The following is a 20,656-nucleotide window of genomic DNA, read 5'->3' as shown; positions in this document are numbered from 1 at the left end:
CATTATGTGGGGTTCCCACCATCCCTGTACTGAGTTCCCGGGTCTGTACACCCGCTGTGCCCATTATGTGGGGTTCCCACCATCCCTGTGCTGAGTTCCCGGGTCTGTACACCCGTTGTGCCCATTATGTGGGGTTCCCACCATCCCTGTACTGAGTTCCCGGGTCTGTACACCCACTGTGCCCATTATGAGGGGTTCCCACCATCCCTGTGCTGAGCTCCCGGGTCTGTACACCCGCTGTGCCCATTATGAGGGGTTCCCACCATCCCTGTGCTGAGTTCCCGGGTCTGTACACCTGTTGTGCCCATTATGAGGGGTTCCCACCATCCCTGTGCTGAGTTCCCGGGTCTGTACACCCGCTGTGCCCATTATGTGGGGTTCCCACCATCCCTGTGCTGAGTTCCCGGGTCTGTACACCTGCTATTCCCATTATGTGGGGTTCCCACCATCCTTGTGTTCCCCACTGAATGGCATTGATGAGGCTATACTGATGGGAACTGATAGGATGCACTGATTAGTGGCACTGATGGAGACTTATAGGTGGCACTCAGTGCCCATGGGCACTGATGGGCAGCACTGATAGACAGCTCTAATGGGCAATGATGGGCAGCACTGATAGACAGCACTTATGGGCCTGCACTGATCATCAGTGCCTTGATTATCTGTGTAAATTTTCCCTGTACAGGGCCAGCGCTACCTATGGACAAGGTAGGCACCAGCCTAGAGCGCACATCAGTCAGGGGCGTCACGCCAGTGTCCCCCCACCACCACCTCCAGGCTCCTACATATGCTGCATGCATATCATGCGTCGGGCCAGTGACTGACTCCACCCCCAAAATGTTAGCAATCTATATAAAGGTGGTGTATACATGGGCAAGGCAAAGGGGGTGGAGCCAAGGGGAGGGGCGGCAAAATTGAGTTTCGCCTAGGGTGTCAAAAATCCTTGCACCAGCCCTGTTTCTGTACACTGTGATGATACATTAGAGCAGCAGAAGGGATTCCACCAATAACACGGACTGTTCTGTTGGGGAATTTCTTCTAACTTGTGGTTGAAGGAAAGAAAATTGTATAATCGGTGGCCTGCCTTAGAGGAGAGCACACTGCTGCCTGTTCCATAGAAACTTAGAAAAGTACCTGCAGAAAAAAGAAGTGAGAAGCCTTCAGGATACGGAGAACCGGTCATACAGGACAGACACACCCTGAAAGATCAACGAGATACTGAGAGGAATGCGACAAATCAATACACAGCAAACAAGCAATGCAGGGGGAGAATGAGGGGAGTTGGAGCTTCAGTGAGACTTCCTCTGGTGAAGAGTGAATGGTAACAAGCCCTGAGCAGAGCGCCCCCAGCAGGTGACACCGGAGAAGTGCGGCTCCTTACATTTGCCTCATTGTATGCTCTGGATCCAGAGGTGTTACTAGCAATGTGGGGGGGGGGGGGAAATGTGACACAACAACCAGTGTTTGTAGACAAACCAATGGGAGAGAATACAGGGACATCAATAAAACCCGAGTCTCCCGGTACTCAGAAGTTATACTTTAATTGTTGGGCCATCAGCAAGAGTCTGACAGACATGAATATTCCTCATCATCAATATTTTCCATCTAATATTCCCCTCTCAGCACAAATCTTCTTCCCAAACCAAATCCCTCCTTAAAACATCAATCCCCTCTTTCCCCAATCCCCCCTCCAATCATAAATGATTTCCTCTGACTCTCCCACAAATCCCCCTCCCATCACAAATTCTCTCCCACCAAAAAAATCTTTGCCCCCATCTATATCCCCCTTCCCAGTATTTTTTTTTTTTATTCCAATAAGTTTTTATTGAATTTTGTCAGAAAGGGTACAAAGTATACCGTGAATATAGTATAACACAATAACAAGATAATAAAAACATAATAAATGTAACGTCTTCTCTTATATTTAACCGAGCAATTTGTAGGCACTTATACAATGTATATATTGGTGATATTCTTATTAGAAGGATTTGAGACAATGTCCACTTCTCCTTCTTCTCCAACATCTCCTGGAGAAGAAGGAGAAGAAGAAGATGAAGAAGAATGGGCGGCGGCGGCAACAGAAGACCGGGCCACCGCCTGTAAAAGAGCTATAAGAAGGCGCGGTGGCCCGGCAGAAGAACCGAAGAGGGGGGACAAGACCCCCGAAGTCGGAAGAAGAGGCCGGCGGCGAGGAAGAAAGACGGGCTCCTCCGCTAGCAAAAGAGCTACAAGAAGATAGCGGAGGAGTCGGGCGAGAAGACCCACGAAGACGGAAGACCCCCGGAGCTGTGCAATAAAATATTTTAACCCTGTGTTGTGTTTTTTTTTGTACTTTTTTTCACAGGTGAATGGGTAGGGGTACATTGTACCCCATACTCATTCACATAGGGTGGGGGGCCGATATCCGGGGCCCCCTTATTAAAGGGGGCTCCCGGATTCCGATAAGCCCCCCGCCCGCAGACCCCGACAACCAACGGCCAGGGTTGTCGGGAAGAGGCCCTTGTCCTCATCAACATGGGGACAAGGTGCTTTGGGGTGGGGGCCGCCCGCCCCCCTCCCCCAAGACACCCCCCCATGTTGAGGGCACGCGGCCTGGTACGGCTCAGGAGGGGGGGGCGCCCGCTCGTCCCCACCCCCTTTCCTGGCCGGCCGGGTAGCGTGCTCGGATAAGGGTCTGGTGTGGTTCTGGGGGGGACCCCCACGCCGTTTTTTCGGCGTAGGGGGTTCCCCTTGGAATCCATACCAGACCTAAGGGCCTGGTATGCTCTCAGAGGGGGAACCCACGTCAAATTTTTATTTGGCGTGGAGTTCCCCCTTCAGAGCTCATTCTCTGATTGGCCACGGCAAAAGTCGCCTGGCCTGGGGAAAGCTTTCTGGCTGTGAAAGCTTTTTTTCCATTCATTCAGCTAAATGCATGAATGAATGACAAAGTAGAAACTAGAAAGCCTTTATGCGGTGAGGGTGACTCACCTCCTGCCTCACTGTCTTGCAGCTCCGCTCAGGCTGAGGAACGGAGCTGCCGACGTCACTTCCGGGTTTCGTGAAGCAGCCGGAAGCCGGAAGTGACCTGCCTGTCTAAGATTAACAATGCTCCCGCCCGTAGAATCACAGTGATTTTACAGGCGGAAGCTAGTCGGCGTTCTGCAGTGCGGTTGCAGTTTTTAACCCGCAAAAGAAGCGCCATGGATGCAATCTTGTGATTGCATTGAGGTGGCGCTTCTCATAGTGCACTGTGACCGGCGCCACAGTACACTATGTTAAATTGTTAAATGACATTTTTTTTTTTTTTAAATGTCTTAAAGGGCCCGTTTTTTTTTTTAAACTTTTTTTTTAACTTTTTTTTTTACACCTGGGGGGGGGCGGCGCCCGGGTGCCCCCTATGGGCGGGCCGCCACTGTTTATAACACCAATCATCTTACAATTCGCGTAGTGTCGAATACATGAAAGCCCTCTATCATTCGGAATCGAACTGTAGAGGACTTCAACATCCAAGGCTACCAATAATGACCCTGGAGGAATATAAATATCCTCCAACATCTGTAAAAGATATAAAGTATCCCGAGTATGGCTGGATAATTTAAATACAAATGGTCGCAAGTGGCCATCGACAAATTTACTGAGTTTCTCTGTCAATGACCCATTGCCCGAGATAATTGGTCTGCCAGTGGGGTGAAGTAGGTCCTTGTGTAGCTTGGGCAACGTGTAGAAAGTAGGAATGCGTGGTAAAGCAGTCCTAACAGTCATATTCAGATTGTGTGAGTATATTTGCTGCGTATGACTCGTCTATGAGTTTATAGAATTTACGATTGAATTTATCGATCTTGGTTGAGGCGATCTTGCAGTACCACTGTCTATTAGACAATATGTTACGACACACTGCCTCATATTGACCATTGTCCATTAGGACAATGTTCCCTCCATTGTCTGAAGATTTAATAGTGATCGAGGGATTAGTGGCTAGAGATTTCAAGGCCTCACGTTCACTAGGATTTAAATTCGATTGTTCCTTGGATGCGATAGAAATTTTACGGACTTCGTTACAAGTTAATCTGACAAAGAAAAACTCAAGATACACTATTAATGGCCTCCCCTCTAGTATATCATCACAGCGCTCAAACACCCTTCCCCCCAGCTGCCACTTAAATGTTTAACTATATATCACAGAAGGTGAAAAAAGAGGAAAACTGACAATAACAATACACTAATCACCTTGTGGCGCTAAAGAAAACACTGCTGAATAACAGTGTGCTGCTGTGTTCAAAATGAACCACGTGAAAATAATAAACGCATGTGCATAAATACAGTACAATACACGTTGAAGTAAATTGTGATTACATATCCAAAAATAACTGTACTGAACAATCACATATAGATAATGCAATATAAAGAATCACATATAAGTGGTGCAATATAAAAATTAAATATATGACAGAAAATAAATACGTAGAAAAAATAAATATAAATAATATTCTTCTACTAGTGATCTAATATCGATGAGAGCAATAGTGATCAAAGTCCCAAACAAAAAAGTTCCTTTTCCAGTGAAAGTTCTACAGCAAAGTGTCCATAAAACGAAAAAACCTCCACCGCACCCTTAGGTGTTCGTGCCCCCCCTTGTTTAGAACCCTCACCAGCCGTATCGCCCAGCACTCTCGTGCCCGCCAAAAAACGCTTTTAGTAAATAAAGATGATTAATATTTCTCCAGCCAACTCTTGTAACAGACTTCACAGCAGAGGGTAATGATTTAATACCTCAGAATTACCTCGGGGAGACAAAAGAGACTTCTCATAGTGCAAAATTGCAAAACTGTTTTTAATCTCAAAAAAATCAATTAAAATCACACTCACATGGATCAAATTAAAAGTAGGCACTTAAAATAGACATTCCACTTATCCACCAGGAGATCCTTCCCTCATAGGCATTGGTGAGCACTCTGGAAGCAGGCCAACATCAAAAGCACCGTCTCTATATATGGTAGCTGTGTGGTACCTGACAGCAGACAACCAGAAAGCAGCGCCAAATAATAATATCCAGTCCTTCACTTGTGTGTTCACGATAATAATAAATATTAATTTTTTGTTTGGGACTTTGATCACTATTGCTCTCATCGATATTAGATCACTAGTAGAAGAATATTATTTATATTTATTTTTTTCTACGTATTTATTTTCTGTCATATATTTAATTTTTATATTGCACCACTTATATGTGATTCTTTATATTGCATTATCTATATGTGATTGTTCAGTACAATTATTTTTGGATATGTAATCACAATTTACTTCAACGTGTATTGTACTGTATTTATGCACATGCGTTTATTATTTTCACGTGGTTCATTTTGAACACAGCAGCACACTGTTATTCAGCAGTGTTTTCTTTAGCGCCACAAGGTGATTAGTGTATTGTTATTGTCAGTTTTCCTCTTTTTTCACCTTCTGTGATATATAATCTGACAAAGGCCAGGACATTGGGATTGATGTTCAAAGCTGGAAACTTGTCAGGTTTTTTCTTAAAAGGTTTAGTAGAGAAGCTTGGTAGATCTGATTGATCGAACCGACCCAATAATTGTTCCAGATCAATCTGGTCAATTAAATCGGGCTGTTCATTCTCATCCAAGAGAGATATTAGATTGTCCAAGGCCGCAAGTTCTTGTGGTTTAAAACTAGATTGTTTAGGTATATCTCTAGAATAGAGTTGTTTTACAATCAATTTGCCTGCAAACAACTGTATATCTTTTGTGGCTTCAAATCTGTCTATGTCCTGATTGGGACAGAAACTTAGCCCTCTGCTTAAAACTGATAATTCAACTTCATTAAGTTCGTATGATGATAGATTTACCACATTTAAATTGATAGTCTCCTTATTAGGAGGGAATGCTCCATCAGGATTCATACCTCTCATAAGGTCGCATTTTCGATCGGTTTCACAAAAAAATTGTCCACAACGGGAGCCGAGGCAAACGCTTCATTCCCCAATGGGACATCGTTTGTCGTCACATGTGAGGGAACTATACCCCCTGTCTTGCTACCCCCAGGCCTGGGCTGGCAAAGCCAGCCTGAATGGACGGATTGGTAATCCGTTTTTTTAGGGATTTTTTCCTGTGAACCCCCACCCTGGGACTTTCTAATTGATTTCTGCAAGGGCTTCTGTCTAATCGACCCTCTTGACAAGAGGGACCATAGAGAGGACGCTCCAGATAACAAGTTGTCATTTTTAGCATTCTTATGATGATGTCCTTGGTTTCTGGTTTTTATAATATTATGATTTCTCCAATTGTAAGCCCGTGATTCCTGAAAGGCAGCCTTGTCCCTACAGAACTTCTTTTCTTTTTTTAATTAGAATTTCTTTATTAAAGTGTTCCAATGATTCATTAAGTTCCTTATCATATTTCTCATATAGGACATGGTCCTTAACCACTTGCCGACCGCTGCACGCCGATGTACGACGGCAGAATGGCACGGGCAGGCATATTGGCGTACAGGTACGTCCATGCCTTCCCGCGGGTGGGGGGCCCAATTGCCCCCCCCGCTGCCAGCGGCGGTCAGATTCCATGAAGGAGTGATGAGGGGGGATGAGGGGGCGGCCATTCATTCATGGCCACCCCCTTGCGATCGCTCCTGACGAATGAAATGCTTCCCCTATATCACTTCCTCTCCTGTATTGTAAACACAGGCAGAGGAAGTGATGTAATCTCTCCTCGTGTCGGTCTTTTTCGTTCCGGGACTGAGGAGAGATGATCAGTGAGTTGCACCAACACACTACACTAACAGTAGAACATGCCAGGCACACTTTCACCCCCCTTCACCCCCGATCACCCCCCAATCACCCCTGCACCCCCAGTCACAGTGACACCAATTGCATTTTTTTTTTTATTATCGCATTGGTGTCATTTGTGACTGCAATAACTGTTAGGGCAGTTAGGGTTAGCCCCCTTTAGGTCTAGGGTACCCCCTAACCCTCCAATAAAAGTTTAACCCCATGATCACCCCCCGTCGCCAGTGTTACTAATAAGCGATCGTTTTTCTGATCGCTGTATTAGTGTCACAGGTGACGCTAGTTAGGCAGGTAGGTATTTAGGTTCGCCGCAGCTTTTTATAGCGTCAGGGACCCCCATATACTACCGCATAAAGCCCCCTGATTGCCCCCTAGTTAACCCTTTCACCAGTGATCACCATATAACTGTTACAGGTGACGCTGATTGGTTGGTTATTTTTTTATAGTTTCAGGGCACCCGCCATTGATTGCCTAATAAAGGTTTAACCTCCTGATCACCCGGCGGGTGATATAAGTTTGAGGGTCAGATAGGGTCTGCGTCGCCCCAGGCAGCGTCAGGTTAGTGCCAGTACCGCTAACAACCACGCGCAAAGCATAAACCTCCCTTAGTAATATAGTATCTGAACAGATCAATATCTGATCAGATCAAATCTATATTAGCGTCGCCAGCAGTTTAGGTTTCCCAAAAACACATTGTTAGCGGGATCAGCCCAGATACCTGCTAGCTCCTGCGTTTAGCCCCTCCGCCAAGCCCAGCCCACCCAAGTGCAGTATCGATCGGTCACTGTCACTTACAAAACACTAAACACATAACTGCAGACAATGAACTCCGTCGTCCTCGTGGAGACCCTGCATACGACCTTAGAAAGCCTGAAGGCAGTGCTTGGCTTTCGGGGCCCCGTACGCAGCTAGGCTCCCAAAAAATCCCACACATGTGGTATCTCCATACTCAGGAAAAGCAGCAGAATTTATTTTGGGGTGTCATTTCACATATGCCCATAGCATGTGTGAGCAATATATCATTTAGTGACAACTTTGTGAAAAAAAAAAAAAAAGAAAAAAAAAGTTTGTAATATTCCCGCAACTTGTGGCAAAATATAAAATATTCCATGGACTCAACATGCCTCTCAGCAAATAGCTTGGGGTGTCTACTTTCTAAAATGGGGTCATTTGGGGGGGGGGTGTGCCATCTTGGCATTTTATGGCCTTCAAAACTGTGATAGTTTTGGATAGGCAGTGAGGAGTGAAAATTACAAATGTATGCCATTAGAAATCCTGAAGGTGGTGCTTGGCTTTCGGGGCCCGTACGCAGCTAGGGTTCCAAAAAGTCGACCACATGTGGTATCCCCGTACTCAGGAGAAGCAGCAGAATGTATTTTGGGGTGCAATTCCACATATAACCATGGCATGTGTGAGCAATATATCATTTAGTGACAACTTTGTGTAAAAAAAATATATATATATATATATTTTTTTGTCATTATTCAATCGCTTGAGGCAAAAAAAAAATATTCAATGGGCTCAACATGTCTCTTATCAATTTCCTTAGGGTGTCTACTTTCCAAAATGGGGTCATTTGGGGGTTTTGTACTGCCCTGCCATTTTAGCACCTCAAGAAATGAGATAGGCAGTCATAAACTAAAAGCTGCGTAAATTCCAGAAAACGTACCTTAGTTTGTAGATGTGACAACTTTTGCGCAAACCAATAAATATACAATTATTGACTTTTTTTTTTACCAAAGACATGTGGCTGAATACATTTTGGCCTAAATGTATGACTAAAAATGAGTTTATTGGATTTTTCTAATAACAAAAAGTAGAAAATAAAAATCGCAGAGTCAGTCAAATACCTTTAAAAGAAAGCTCTATTTGTGGGAAGAAAAGGATGCAAATTTTGTTTGGGTACAACATTGCATGACTGCGCAATTACCAGTTAAAGCAGCGCAATGCGATATTGTAAAAAGACCTCTGGTCATTTACCAGCAAAATGATGCGGTCTGAAAGTGGTTAAAAGAAGTCAATTGCCTATATATTGGTTCCAATTCCTTTTCAATTTCAGTTATTTTGCGTTGATATTAGGGACACCCTAAGTAGGGACATCATACTCATTGAGCAACTTGAGAGATTTTTCTTTATGATTGAGATTTTGCCTGTCTATAGGAGTGATGTACATATTTAAACTCCTCTCATTGGCTCAGTGTTTCACACTCAGCTAATTGAAGAGAATCCCATGTCGCTGATTGGTTGTTTGATCTTTTTGTTTTTGATCATAGAGCTACTTGGCTACATTACCATTCTTGGGTGGAATCCGCCCCTTGTGTGCAGCTCGAGTGCCGAATCCACTTGTACCCCCCGGGTCCTTCTCATCGGGTTACAGATCTGATGCCAGCTGACAGACATTTCTCCATTACACCTTTCTAATATGTTGGATGCCCTCTGAACAGCGATGTACAGCATTACATGGTTAGAATATACCATACAATTTTTTGATCATGTCTTTATTCAAATATTGTTTGAAAAAGATCAACTATTTGCAAATACCGTATATACTCGAGTATAGGCCGACCCGAGTATAAGCCGAGGCCCCCAATTTACCCCCAAAAAACTGGAAAACTTATTGACTCGTGTATAAGCCGAGGGTGAGACATGGCTGTCCATCCCTGTGTGTCCGTCCATCCCTGTGTGTGTGTCCGTCCATCCATCCCTGTGTGTGTGTCCATCCATCCATCCATCCCTGTGTGTGTATCCATCCATCCATCCATCCCTGTGTGTGTGTGTGTGTGTGTGTGTGTGTGTGTGTATCCATCCATCCATCCCTGTGTGTGTGTGTGTGTGTATCCATCCATCCATCCATCCATCCATCCCTGTGTGTGTGTGTGTGTGTGTATCCATCCATCCATCCATCCGTGTGTGTGTGTGTGTGTGTGTGTGTGTGTGTGTGTGTGTGTGTGTGTGTGTGTGTGTGTGTGTGTCCGTGCAGCCTTGTGTGTGTGTCCAGCCTACCTGTGTCCCAAGCCTCCGTCCCGAGCCGCCGTCGTCCCGAGCCTCCTCCGTCCCGTGCCGTGCCTCCTCCGTCCCGTGCCTCCTCCGTCCCGTGTCTCCTCCGTCCCGTGCCGTGCCTCCTCCGTCCCGTGCCGATGGATCGCCGCTCTTCTCGGCGGCCATTCTACAATTCAAAATTCCGCCTCCGCCTGTGATAGGCGGAACACTCAATTTCCCAGCAGCCTGTGTTCCGCCTATCACAGACATCCTCTCATCGTCGTCCGTAGTATGAGAATGAGCGGATGTCCGTGATAGGCGGAACACTGACTGCTGGGAAATTCAGTGTTCCGCCTATCACAGGCGGAGGCGGAGAAGGAGGCGCAGCTTTTGAAAATTAATGTCCGCCGTCTGTCTGCTCGATACGCTGATCGAGCAGTCAGACAGCGGCGACTCGAGTATAAGCCGAGGGGGCACTTTCAGCCTCAAAAAAGAGGCTGAAAATCTCGGCTTATACTCGAGTATATACGGTACCGTTTGTTTACCATTACTTGTGTCTTCTTATAATGCTTATAGATGGGAATGTAATACATCACCAGCCCCTGAAGAAGAGGTTAGATCTCTTAACAACCTTGAAACGCGTCGGGCCGTTTATTGGTCCCATTATTGAGCTGGGATCGATATTCGTGGTGATATTATCCCTAATATGTTGGTATATTAACACTGTAGTTTTTTGTGCATCCTCTAATAATCACTGTGCATCCCTAAGTTCTTATTGTTATTTATGTGATTTTCCTCTTTATGCAATAAAATTTATACTTTGTTACAAACTTTGGAGACTACTGCCTAATTAAAGTCCCACTAGAAGAAAAAAATGGTTTTGTATTCTCCATAAATCAGATGTCCCACAGCAAAGCCCCTCCATAAATCAGATGACCCCAGCATTCCCCCTGCATAAATCAGATGTCCCCAGCAGAGCCCCTCCATAAATCAGTTGTCCCCCAGCAGAGCCCCTCCATAAATCAGATGTCCCCCAGCGGAGCCCCTCCATAAATCAGATGTCCAGCAGCGGAGCCCCTCCATAAATCAGATGTCCAGCAGCGGAGCCCCTCCATAAATCAGATGTCCCCAGCAGAGCCCCTTCATAAATCAGATGTCCCCAGCAGAGCCCCTCCATAAATCAGATGTCCCCCAGCGGAGCCCTCCATAAATCAGATTTCCAGCAGTGGAGCCCCTCCATAAATGAGATGTTCATCAACGGAGCCTCTCCATAAATCAGATGTCCCCAGCAGAGCCCCTTCATAAATCAGATGTCCCCAGCAGAGCCCCTCCATAAATCAGATGTCCCCCAGCGGACCCCTCCATAAATCAGATGTCCCCCAGCGGAGCCCTCCATAAATCAGATGTCCAGCAGTGGAGCCCCTCCATAAATCAGATGTCCCCCAGCAGACCCCCTCCATAAATCAGATTTCCCCCAGCGGAGCTCCTCCATAAATCAGATGTCTCCCAGCAGAGCCCCTCCATAAATCAGATGTCCCCCAGCAGAGCCCCTCCATAAATCTGATGTCCACCAGCGGAGCCCCTCCATAAATCAGATGTGCCCCAGCAGAGCCCCTCCATAAATCAGATGTCTCCCAGTGGAGCCCCTCCATAAATCAGATGTCCCCCAGACGAGCCCCTCCATAAATCAGATGTCTCCCAGCAGAGCCCCTCCATAAATCAGATGTCCCCCAGAGGAGCCCCTCCATAAATCAGATGTCCCCCAGCAGAGCCCCTCCATAAATCTGATGTCCACCAGCGGAGCCCCTCCACAAATCAGATATGCCCCAGCAGAGCCCCTCCATAAATCAGATGTCTCCCAGTGGAGCCCCTCCATAAATCAGATATCCCCCCAGCGGAGCCCCTGCATAAATCAGATGTCCCCAGCAGAGCCCCTCCATAAATCAGTTGTCCCCCAGCAGAGCCCCTCCATAAATCAGATGTCCCCCAGCGGAGCCCCTCCATAAATCAGATGTCCCCCAGCGGAGCCCGTCCATAAATCAGATGTCCCCCAGCGGAGCCCCTCCATAAATCAGATGTCCAGCAGTGGAGCCCCTCCATAAATCAGATGCCCCCAGCAGAGCCCCTTCATAAATCAGATGTCCCCAGCAGAGCCCCTCCATAAATCAGATGTCCCCCAGCGGAGCCCTCCATAAATCAGATGTCCAGCAGTGGAGCCCCTCCATAAATCAGATGTTCATCAACGGAGCCTCTCCATAAATCAGATGTCCCCCAGCAGACCCCCTCTATAAATCAGATTTCCCCCAGCGGAGTTCCTCCATAAATCAGATGTGTCCTCAGTGGAGCCCCTCCATAATTCAGATGTCCCCCAGACGAGCCCCTCCATAAATCAGATCTCCCCCAGCAGATTCCCTGCATAAATCAGATTTCCCCCAGCGGAGCCCCTCCATAAATCAGATGTCCAACAGCGGAGCCCCTCCATAAATCAGATGTCCCACAGCAGAGCCCCTCCATAAATCAGATTTCCCCCAGCGAAGCCCCTCCATAAATCAGTTGTGCCCCAGCGGAGCCCCTCCATAAATCAGATGTCCCCCAGCGGAGCCCCTCCATAAATCAGATGTCCCCCAGTGGAGCCCCTCCATAAATCAGATGCCCCCCCCATAGGAGTGCTCCTTTACAGTGTTGTATAAATATACTGTATTCACAACAATGTGCAACTTCCACCATCTAAGAAAAGACCAAATACAGCCAAAAGCAACCACCGTCCACATCCAGAAACAACCACCGTCCACGTCCAGAAACAACCACCGTCCACATCCAGAAACAACCACCGTCCACGTCCAGAAACAACCACCGTCCACATCCAGAAACAACCACCGTCCACGTCCAGAAACAACCACCGTCCACATCCAGAAACAACCACCGTCCTCATCCAGAAACAACCACCGTCCACATCCAGAAACACCCACCGTCCACACCCAGAAACAACCACCGTCCTCATCCAGAAACAACCACCGTCCACATCCAGAAACAACCACCGTCCACATCCAGAAACAACCACCGTCCTCATCCAGAAACAACCACCGTCCACATCCAGAAACAACCACCGTCCACATCCAGAAACAACCACCGTCCACATCCAGAAACAACCACCGTCCACGTCCAGAAACAACCACCATCCACATCCAGAAACAACCACCGTCCACATCCAGAAACAATCACCGTCCACATCCAGAAACAACCACCGTCCTCATCCAGAAATTAAAGCTGCAAGATCACCCCACAATCCGTCTAATAACAAGCGTTTTCGGACCCTACAACGTTGCGCGCATGCGCGGAGAGTGAGGCAGAATCTTACATTTAGATTCTCTCTCCCTGCAGCTGACGAACTGAGCATGCCCAGTCGATACGTCACACCAGCTGATCAGGATATCAGCTAAAGTGATGTGATGTGCTGCGCATGCGCAGTGCATAGGATGCATTTCTCTATGAGAGACATTATTCAACAGGACACCGGCACCCATGCAGGGGGTTGCCTACCCCTCATCTATCCCATAGTCTGTAGACACTTTAGTGTTTCTGCAAACCAATCAATACACACTTATTGGGATTTTTTTTTTTTTACCAAAAACATGTAGCAGAATACATATTAGACTTAATTGATGAAGAAATTAGATTTTTAAAATGTTTTTATTGGATATGTTTTATAACAAAAAGTAAAAAGAAATGCGCTAAAAATGCAGTGATGATCAAATACCACCAGAAGAAGCTTTGTGGGAAAATTGCTATATATTGAATGTATGTACAGTGTTACATGACAACCCAATTGTCAGTTAAAGTAACGCATTGTCGTATCGCAAAAAATGGCCTGGCCATGAAGGGGGGTAAATCTTCAGATGGTTATATAACCAATTTCCTTTTCATCATGATGTACTCATCTCCACTTTTCATGTCATTGCACTTAGTGCTCCGCATGTCTTCTCCACATCCGTCTTTCCGTCTTTCTCTCTTCTAATGTTGGGAGGTATAATTCTCATTACTACTGCAAAACGAATCTCCTCCCTTCTGTACTCTGATCTCCGTGTCCTATAATATTCATCCAGCCTCACCCTGTGTAGGAGGACGTCACCCCTCCCCCATCCACATTCCTCTCCGGTGTCAGAGACTTTCAGTTTAGTTTCTCTTCTGCTGTCAGCGATGGCGTCTGGTGATCTGAGAGCTGAGTTGCAATGTTCCGTCTGTCTGAACATTTATACGGATCCTGTAACCCTGAGATGTGGTCACAACTTCTGCCGGGTCTGTATTGATGGTGTGCTGGATACACAGGAGGGGTCTGGAGGATATTCCTGTCCTGAATGTAGAGAGAAGTTTCCGGATCAGCCTGCACTGCACAGGAACATAACACTACGTAACATAGCAGAGACTTTCCTGTCTACTCATCAAGAGGAGTCCGGGGTCTTCTGTACTTACTGTGTGGACTCTCCTGTACCTGCTGTTAGATCCTGTCTGCACTGTGAGGTTTCTCTGTTTGATAAACACCTGAGAGTCCACAAAAAGTCCCCAGAACACGTCTTATGTGACCCCACCTTGTCCATGGAGAGCAGGAAATGCCCCGTCCATAAGGAGGTTTTGAAGTATTTCTGCACTAACGATGGTAGCTGTGTCTGTATGTCTTGTTATGTGATTGGAGGACATAAAGGACATGAGATGGAGTCACTGGATGAGGCTTCTGAGAAGAAGAAGGAGACACTGAGGAATGTTCTGCAGAAACTTCTGACAAAGAGAGAGGAGACGGAGGAAAGAGTCCAGAGTCTGCAGGAACACCGGAGGAAAGTAGAAGAAGAAGCCGCTGGTGACACCGAGAGAGTCACTGCCCTGTTTAGAGATCTCAGGAGACGTCTGGAAGACCTGGAGAAGAGAGCCCTGAGGGACATCTCCGGGAGGGCAGAGCGGATCTCCATCTCCATCCGGGATCTGGAAATAAAGAAGGAGGAGCTGTCCAGGAAGTTGCGTCACATTGAGGAGCTGTGTAACGTGACGGATCCACTGACTGTCTTACAGGAATCAGACACAGGTGACTTGTGTGATACTGAGGATGGAGATAATGAGGACAGAGAGAGACATGAGGAGCTCCTCCATGATGGAGGGGGTCTGGATGTGGCGGGGGTCTTACACACAGGTTTATCTGATATAATAACAGAGGTAAATGTATTCTATATACAGGGAGCTGCAGACATATTACTGGATGGAAACACAGCTAATAAATATCTACAGATATCAGATGACAGGAAAACTGCATCCGATTCAGATAGAAACCAGAATCACCCAGAAACACCAGAGAGATTCCAGTATTGTACTCAGGTGTTGAGCAGTCGGAGTTTCTCCTCAGGGAGACATTACTGGGAAGTGGATGTCGGGGGGGCAGATTGGTGGAGAGTCGGGATGTGTTACCCCAGTATAGAGAGGAGAAGGGGGGAGTCAGAGATTGGATGGAATAAGAAGTCCTGGGGATTGGAGAGGTTTGATGATCAGTATAAGGTGATACATGACAGTAAAGAGATCTTCTTACCCACCAATCCCTCCAGTAACAGAGTCAGGATATATCTGGATTATGAGGCCGGGCGGATCTCCTTTTATGATCTGTGTGACCCGATCCGACACCTCCACACCTTCACCACCACCTTCACTGAGCCCCTCCATGCTGGGATAGGTGTATGGGAAGGTTGTATAAAGATATGTGGGGGAGGCGGGAGATGTGAGAACTCCGCCCACAGTCTGGTGATGTCAGATGAAGGAGGGGAATTCATTTAATATTCATCCAATAGTATATAGCAGTGGGCGGGGCTTCCTGCAAGTTTTTCTACTATAAATAAATGTGAGATTTCTTACTGATCGCTGTGATTGGGTAGAATATCTGTCCAATTATTGGAGTAACAATAACATGTTCCTATTGGTCAGTGAGAAATCTATCTATCTATCTATCTATCTATCTATCTATCTATCTATCTATCTATCTATCTATCTATCTATCTATCTATCTATCTATCTATCTATCTATATCTCCCATAACAATCTGACATAATACTTTCCGTGTTTTGTCACAGTATTTGACATCAGCCATCCCCTCCCCTCTCTGCCCCTCCCCCACATGGGGTCCCTTTGTATGGGGGAGGGGCAGCCATGATCAGACATAGAGGGGGGATGGGGTCACTGTGATGGGATAGGATGGGGTCACCTCTCCTCTCTGCCCCTCCCCCTCCATACAATCTATACTACAAAGAGATGAAATAAATGGAACAATCTGAGAGGAAATCTATGAAGACTTCATCTAGAGATTTATTACTGGAAGAAGAAATGTGATCAGAGAACCCAGACTGTTTTTAGGCAGAGTGGGTCAGGATTAGATCTCCTGTCAGGTTTTTTTCTTCTATCCGGGGCTCCATTACAGAGATTTCCCCTCACTTCCTGTCCCGGTGACAACATTTATCTAGACAGGAAATGAGGGGCACTCTCCAACATGAACACAGACTGAAATAAGAATGATATGTTTAGTATAATAAGGAAGGGGAAGGATTAGAGCCCCTGTCAGATGTTTATATGTCTGTGTCCCTGTACAGATTTCTCTCCCTCCTTGTATTGGTGTCACCAGGACAGGAAGTGAGAGGAAATCTCTCTAAGGCTGGGATCACATTGCTGTGCAGATCACATGTCATGTCTGTGTGATGTGAATTCAGCCGTACAAACTGTGTGACTGAAATCACATTCACACCAGAATGGTGCCGGACCCTTTTTTTGGTCCTCACTGGAATCGGATCACATTGGGTGTCACATCTATACAATCCGATTCCTGCACCATTTCAGCGTTTGCACTGCGATCTGCGAAGTGATCTGGGGGTGTCATTAACTTTCCATTGACCCCCCCGCAGCGGTTCTCAGATGTCAGTGTGACCGTCCGGTGATTGAGGTGTGATGAGGGAACCCGCACAGGAATCGCACTGGTTCCCGCATCCCACAAGTCTCATCCCAGCCAATGACAGCTGATCTATGGGATGACATTTAAAATAGATCCTAATATAATGTATCATGTGATGTTGTATTATAATCACTAGATGTGTTCTGGTGATGGGGGAGGAATTAGGAAAGGAAATTGTGAAATAAATATTCTTCTATATGAAATTATTATTATTATTATTATTATAATACAGGGCCGGCAGTTTACGCCAGAACTTTACAATATAGTGGCAGACATTACAATTAGAGTGTTATACAGGAGGAATAAGAGGGTCCTGATCATTAGAGCTTACAATCTAAGAGGGAGGGTCAAGAGATACAAAAGGTAATAACTGTGGGGGATGGGCTGATGGAGAAAATAAATGTCCAGTTATTAGGTGGGGGGAGGATAGGCCTCTCTGAAGAGATGAGTCTTCAGGGATTGTCTGAAAGTGAACAGAGTAGGAGATAGTCAGACAGATTGGGGTACTGAGTTCCAGAGGATGGGAGAGGCTCTGGAGAAGTCGCGGAGGAAAGCATAGGAGGGGGTGATAAGGGAACTAGAGAGCAGGAGGTCTTGGGAGGAACAAAGAGAACAATTTGGTTGATATTTTGAAAACAGGTTAGAGATGGGACTCGGCTGATCACAAATTGGGTAAAGGGCCAATCACAACGAGCCCTTTACCATGTGATCAGCTGTCAGCCAATGACAACTGATCACGGAAGTAAACAGGAGCCGCAACAGCTTATTTCCCCTCACGCTGTCAGTGTTAAGAAAAGAAGAAAGCTGCTAACCGGCTTCTTTTAGAGGGGCATTGGTCCCCTTAGTGCCCAGCAGTGCTGCTAATCAGTGCCATCTATCAGTGTCATCTATCAGTGCCCAGCAGTGCTGCTAATCTGTCATTTTATCTGTCACTTTATCTTTCTGAAAGTATCTGAGGAAAGCCGGGGCCACATATGTCACATGGCCTGGGGCCCCATAGTAGGTGACATTGTCTGAGGCCCACAAATAGGTCACATTGCCAGGAATCTGGATGATATAACATTGTCTGGGGGCCCCAAATACTTTGAAAGGTCTGGGGGATGGGGTCAAGCTAAGGGTTTTGTAAAAGATACGGCCACCTTGGGGGCTTCATCAGAAGGGGGGCACAGAAATGGGAGGAACCTGCAATCTATGGTGCTGAAGTAGTTCACAGTTCATGGGGGGCACATGTTGGCCTTTTTTTCTTGTCCTATAACTGCCTGGGGGCCCCAAGTATGTCATATTACTTAGGGACCCTTTATGTGTCACGCTACTTTAGGGTTCCAAGTTACATTAATAAGTCTCTTTGTCACAGCCCCCCCAGCCCACTTCTACCTCCTTTTATAGCCCCCCATCAATCCATGTCAGAGCCCTGAGTCCTCACCCATGTAAGATACATGGTGGGTTATGTCGGAGCTTACACGGGATTGATGACATCACCCCTCCATCATGTGATGGTATGTAAGTTCTGTGATTGGCTGCTCAGGCCTGAACACTGCATGCTGGGAGAAGGTCACATGATCCCTCAATACCTGGGAAACTGGGGACTTAGTGAGGACTTTGATGGAGGAACAATATAGGAAAGTATAAATGGGTGTGTACGGCTCTTGGGTCACCTATAGAAGGGGGTGGGGCATTCATTTGAATGGCTCCTCCCAATACATGAGCACTGTGTATAGTGAGATGGGAAGGTGAAGAATTGTATAGAGTGCCGGAGATCAGAGAGAGCACAGAGTGTAATATGACTTATTGTCTGTGTCCGAACTGTGATGTCATAGTAGGGAAATGGCTACCGAGGGACCCAATATGGAAAGTACAGATAGAGGTGTACTGGCCCTTTAAGAACAAATCTATCTCTATCTATAGGATTATAATGTGTAGAAAGTCTCATTTCTTATTATTAGTACATTTAAAATGAGTTTATTCTATTGATTATTTTATTGTGTGAAGAAATAGAAATGAATAATAGATCTACAAATAGAAAGAGATGAAAATTGATGGAAAAAATCTCAGAGGAAATATATGAAGAAATGATCCTGAGATTTACTAATGAAAGAAATAATGGGATTTATCACTAATATAATGATATCACTATAATAATGTATGATTACTAGAACTGGAATGTGTCCCCAATATAATGTGTCCCCATAGAATGGATCACCAATAGAATTCTATGGGATCTCTTTTATAATGGATCCTAATATAATGTATCATGTGATGGTGTATTATAATCACTAGATGTGTCCTGGTGATGGGGAAGAATTAGGAAATGACATTTTAATGTGAAATAAAGATTCTTTATGAAATTATTATTATTATTATTTATTTTTAACAGTTAGGCCGCGTACACACGCGGGGACTGTTCGCTGAAACTTTGTTCGTCAAACAGTTGCCGCAACAGTCCGCTCAAAATTTGCATGAGCGAACTTGCCCACACACGAGCGTACTGTTTCAGCGGACTGTTTGCCAAACAGTTCGCTCAACTTTTGAAATGAACGGACTCGCCCACATAAGGTGGAGGCAAGTCCACCCATTTCGAGCGCGTGTACAGGTAGGCGGGGCCCGCGAAGGAGACGTAGCGGGCACCGCCGCCTGGAATGAACTTAAAGGGACACCCAACGCCGAAAAAAATCGGCGTGGGGGTTCCCCCAAAGTCCACAACAGACCCTTGTAAGAGCGCGCTACCCGGCCGGCCAGGAAAGGGGGGGCGAGCGAGCGCGCTCCTCCTCCTGAGCCGTACCAGGCCGCGTGCCCTCAACATGGGGGGTGCCTTGGGGAAGGGGGGCTGCGCGGCCCCCCCACCCCAAAGCACCTTGTCCCCATGTTGATGAGGACAAGGGCCTCTTCCCGACAACCCTGGCCGTTGGTTGTCGGGGTCTGCGGGCGGGGGGCTTATCGGAATCCGGGAGTCCCCTTTAAGAAGGGGGCCCCCGGATACCGGCCCCCCACCCTATGTGAATGAGTATGGGGTACAATGTACCCCTACCCATTCACCTGTGAAAAAAAGTACAAAAAAAAACACAACACAGGGTTAAAATATTTTATTGCACAGCTCCGGGGGTCTTCCGTCTTCGGGGGTCTTCTCCGGACTCCTCCGCTATCTTCTTGTAGCTCTTTTGGTAGCGGAGGAGTCCGGCTTTCTTCCTCCCCGCCGCCGGCCTCTTCTTCCGACTTCGGGGGTCTTGTCCCCCTCTTCGGTTCTTCTGCCGGGCCACCGCGCCTTCTTATAGCTCTTTTAGAGGCGGTGGCCCCGTCTTCTGTCGCCGCTGTCGCCGCCTTCCGTTCTTCTTCTTCTTCTTCTTCTTCTTCTTCTTCTTCTCCAGGAGATGTTGACACGTCGCTCTCTCCGGCCGGAATGCCAGAGCCGCGCTGTGCTGCCACTTATATAGTGCCAATGGGGGGGTACATTGTACCCCATACTCATTCACATAGGGTGGGGGGCCGGTATCCGGGGGCCCCCTTCTTAAAGGGGACTCCCGGATTCCGATAAGCCCCCCGCCCGCAGACCCCGACAACCAACGGCCAGGGTTGTCGGGAAGAGGCCCATGTCCTCATCAACATGGGGACAAGGTGCTTTGGGGTGGGGGGGCCGCGCGGCCCCCCCTTCCCCAAGGCACCCCCCATGTTGAGGGCACGCGGCCTGGTACGGCTCAGGAGGAGGGCGGCGCTCGCTCGCCCCCCCTTTCCTGGCCGGCCGGGTAGCGCGCTCTGACAAGGGTCTGTTGTGGACTTTGGGGGAACCCCCACGCCGATTTTTTTCGGCGTTGGGTGTCCCTTTAAGTCCATTCCAGGCGGCGGTGCCCGCGACGTCTCCTTCGCGGGCCCCGCCTACCTGTACACGCGCTCGAAATGGGCGGACTTTTCTCCGTGCGGGAAAAGTGCTCATT

At 46.9% G+C, this 20,656-nt stretch overlaps 1 protein-coding gene and 1 long non-coding RNA gene across 2 annotated transcripts in view; both read left to right on the top strand.

The window, feature by feature from the left end:
* Positions 1-19,078, top strand: part of LOC143961793 (uncharacterized) — a 95,164-nt gene extending 76,086 nt beyond the window's left edge. The window contains exon 2 of the long non-coding RNA XR_013270554.1: positions 17,370-19,078. This is a non-coding gene — a long non-coding RNA (uncharacterized LOC143961793). The remainder of the gene's footprint in view (positions 1-17,369) is intronic.
* On the top strand, positions 13,756-19,078 carry LOC143961792 (E3 ubiquitin/ISG15 ligase TRIM25-like). Its single transcript, XM_077471127.1, has one exon. The coding sequence runs from the start codon at positions 13,955-13,957 to the stop codon at positions 15,566-15,568; it is 1,614 nt and encodes a 537-aa protein (XP_077327253.1). The 5' UTR covers positions 13,756-13,954; the 3' UTR covers positions 15,569-19,078.
* Positions 19,079-20,656: the final 1,578 nt, after the last annotated feature.

This window comes from Lithobates pipiens, unplaced genomic scaffold (genome assembly GCF_037356315.1).
Source record: "Lithobates pipiens isolate NorthernLeopardFrog02 unplaced genomic scaffold, aLitPip1_a1.2 Scaffold_8, whole genome shotgun sequence".
NCBI lineage: Eukaryota > Metazoa > Chordata > Amphibia > Anura > Ranidae > Lithobates > Lithobates pipiens.
The sequence above is the reverse complement of the archived record's forward strand: the minus strand, read 5'-3'. Positions and strand labels throughout refer to the sequence as shown.

Bases quoted from the DNA above. Each gene is read 5' to 3' on its own strand.
- LOC143961792 (XM_077471127.1), top strand. From the start codon at position 13,955: ATGGCGTCTGGTGATCTGAGAGCTGAGTTGCAATGTTCCGTCTGTCTG.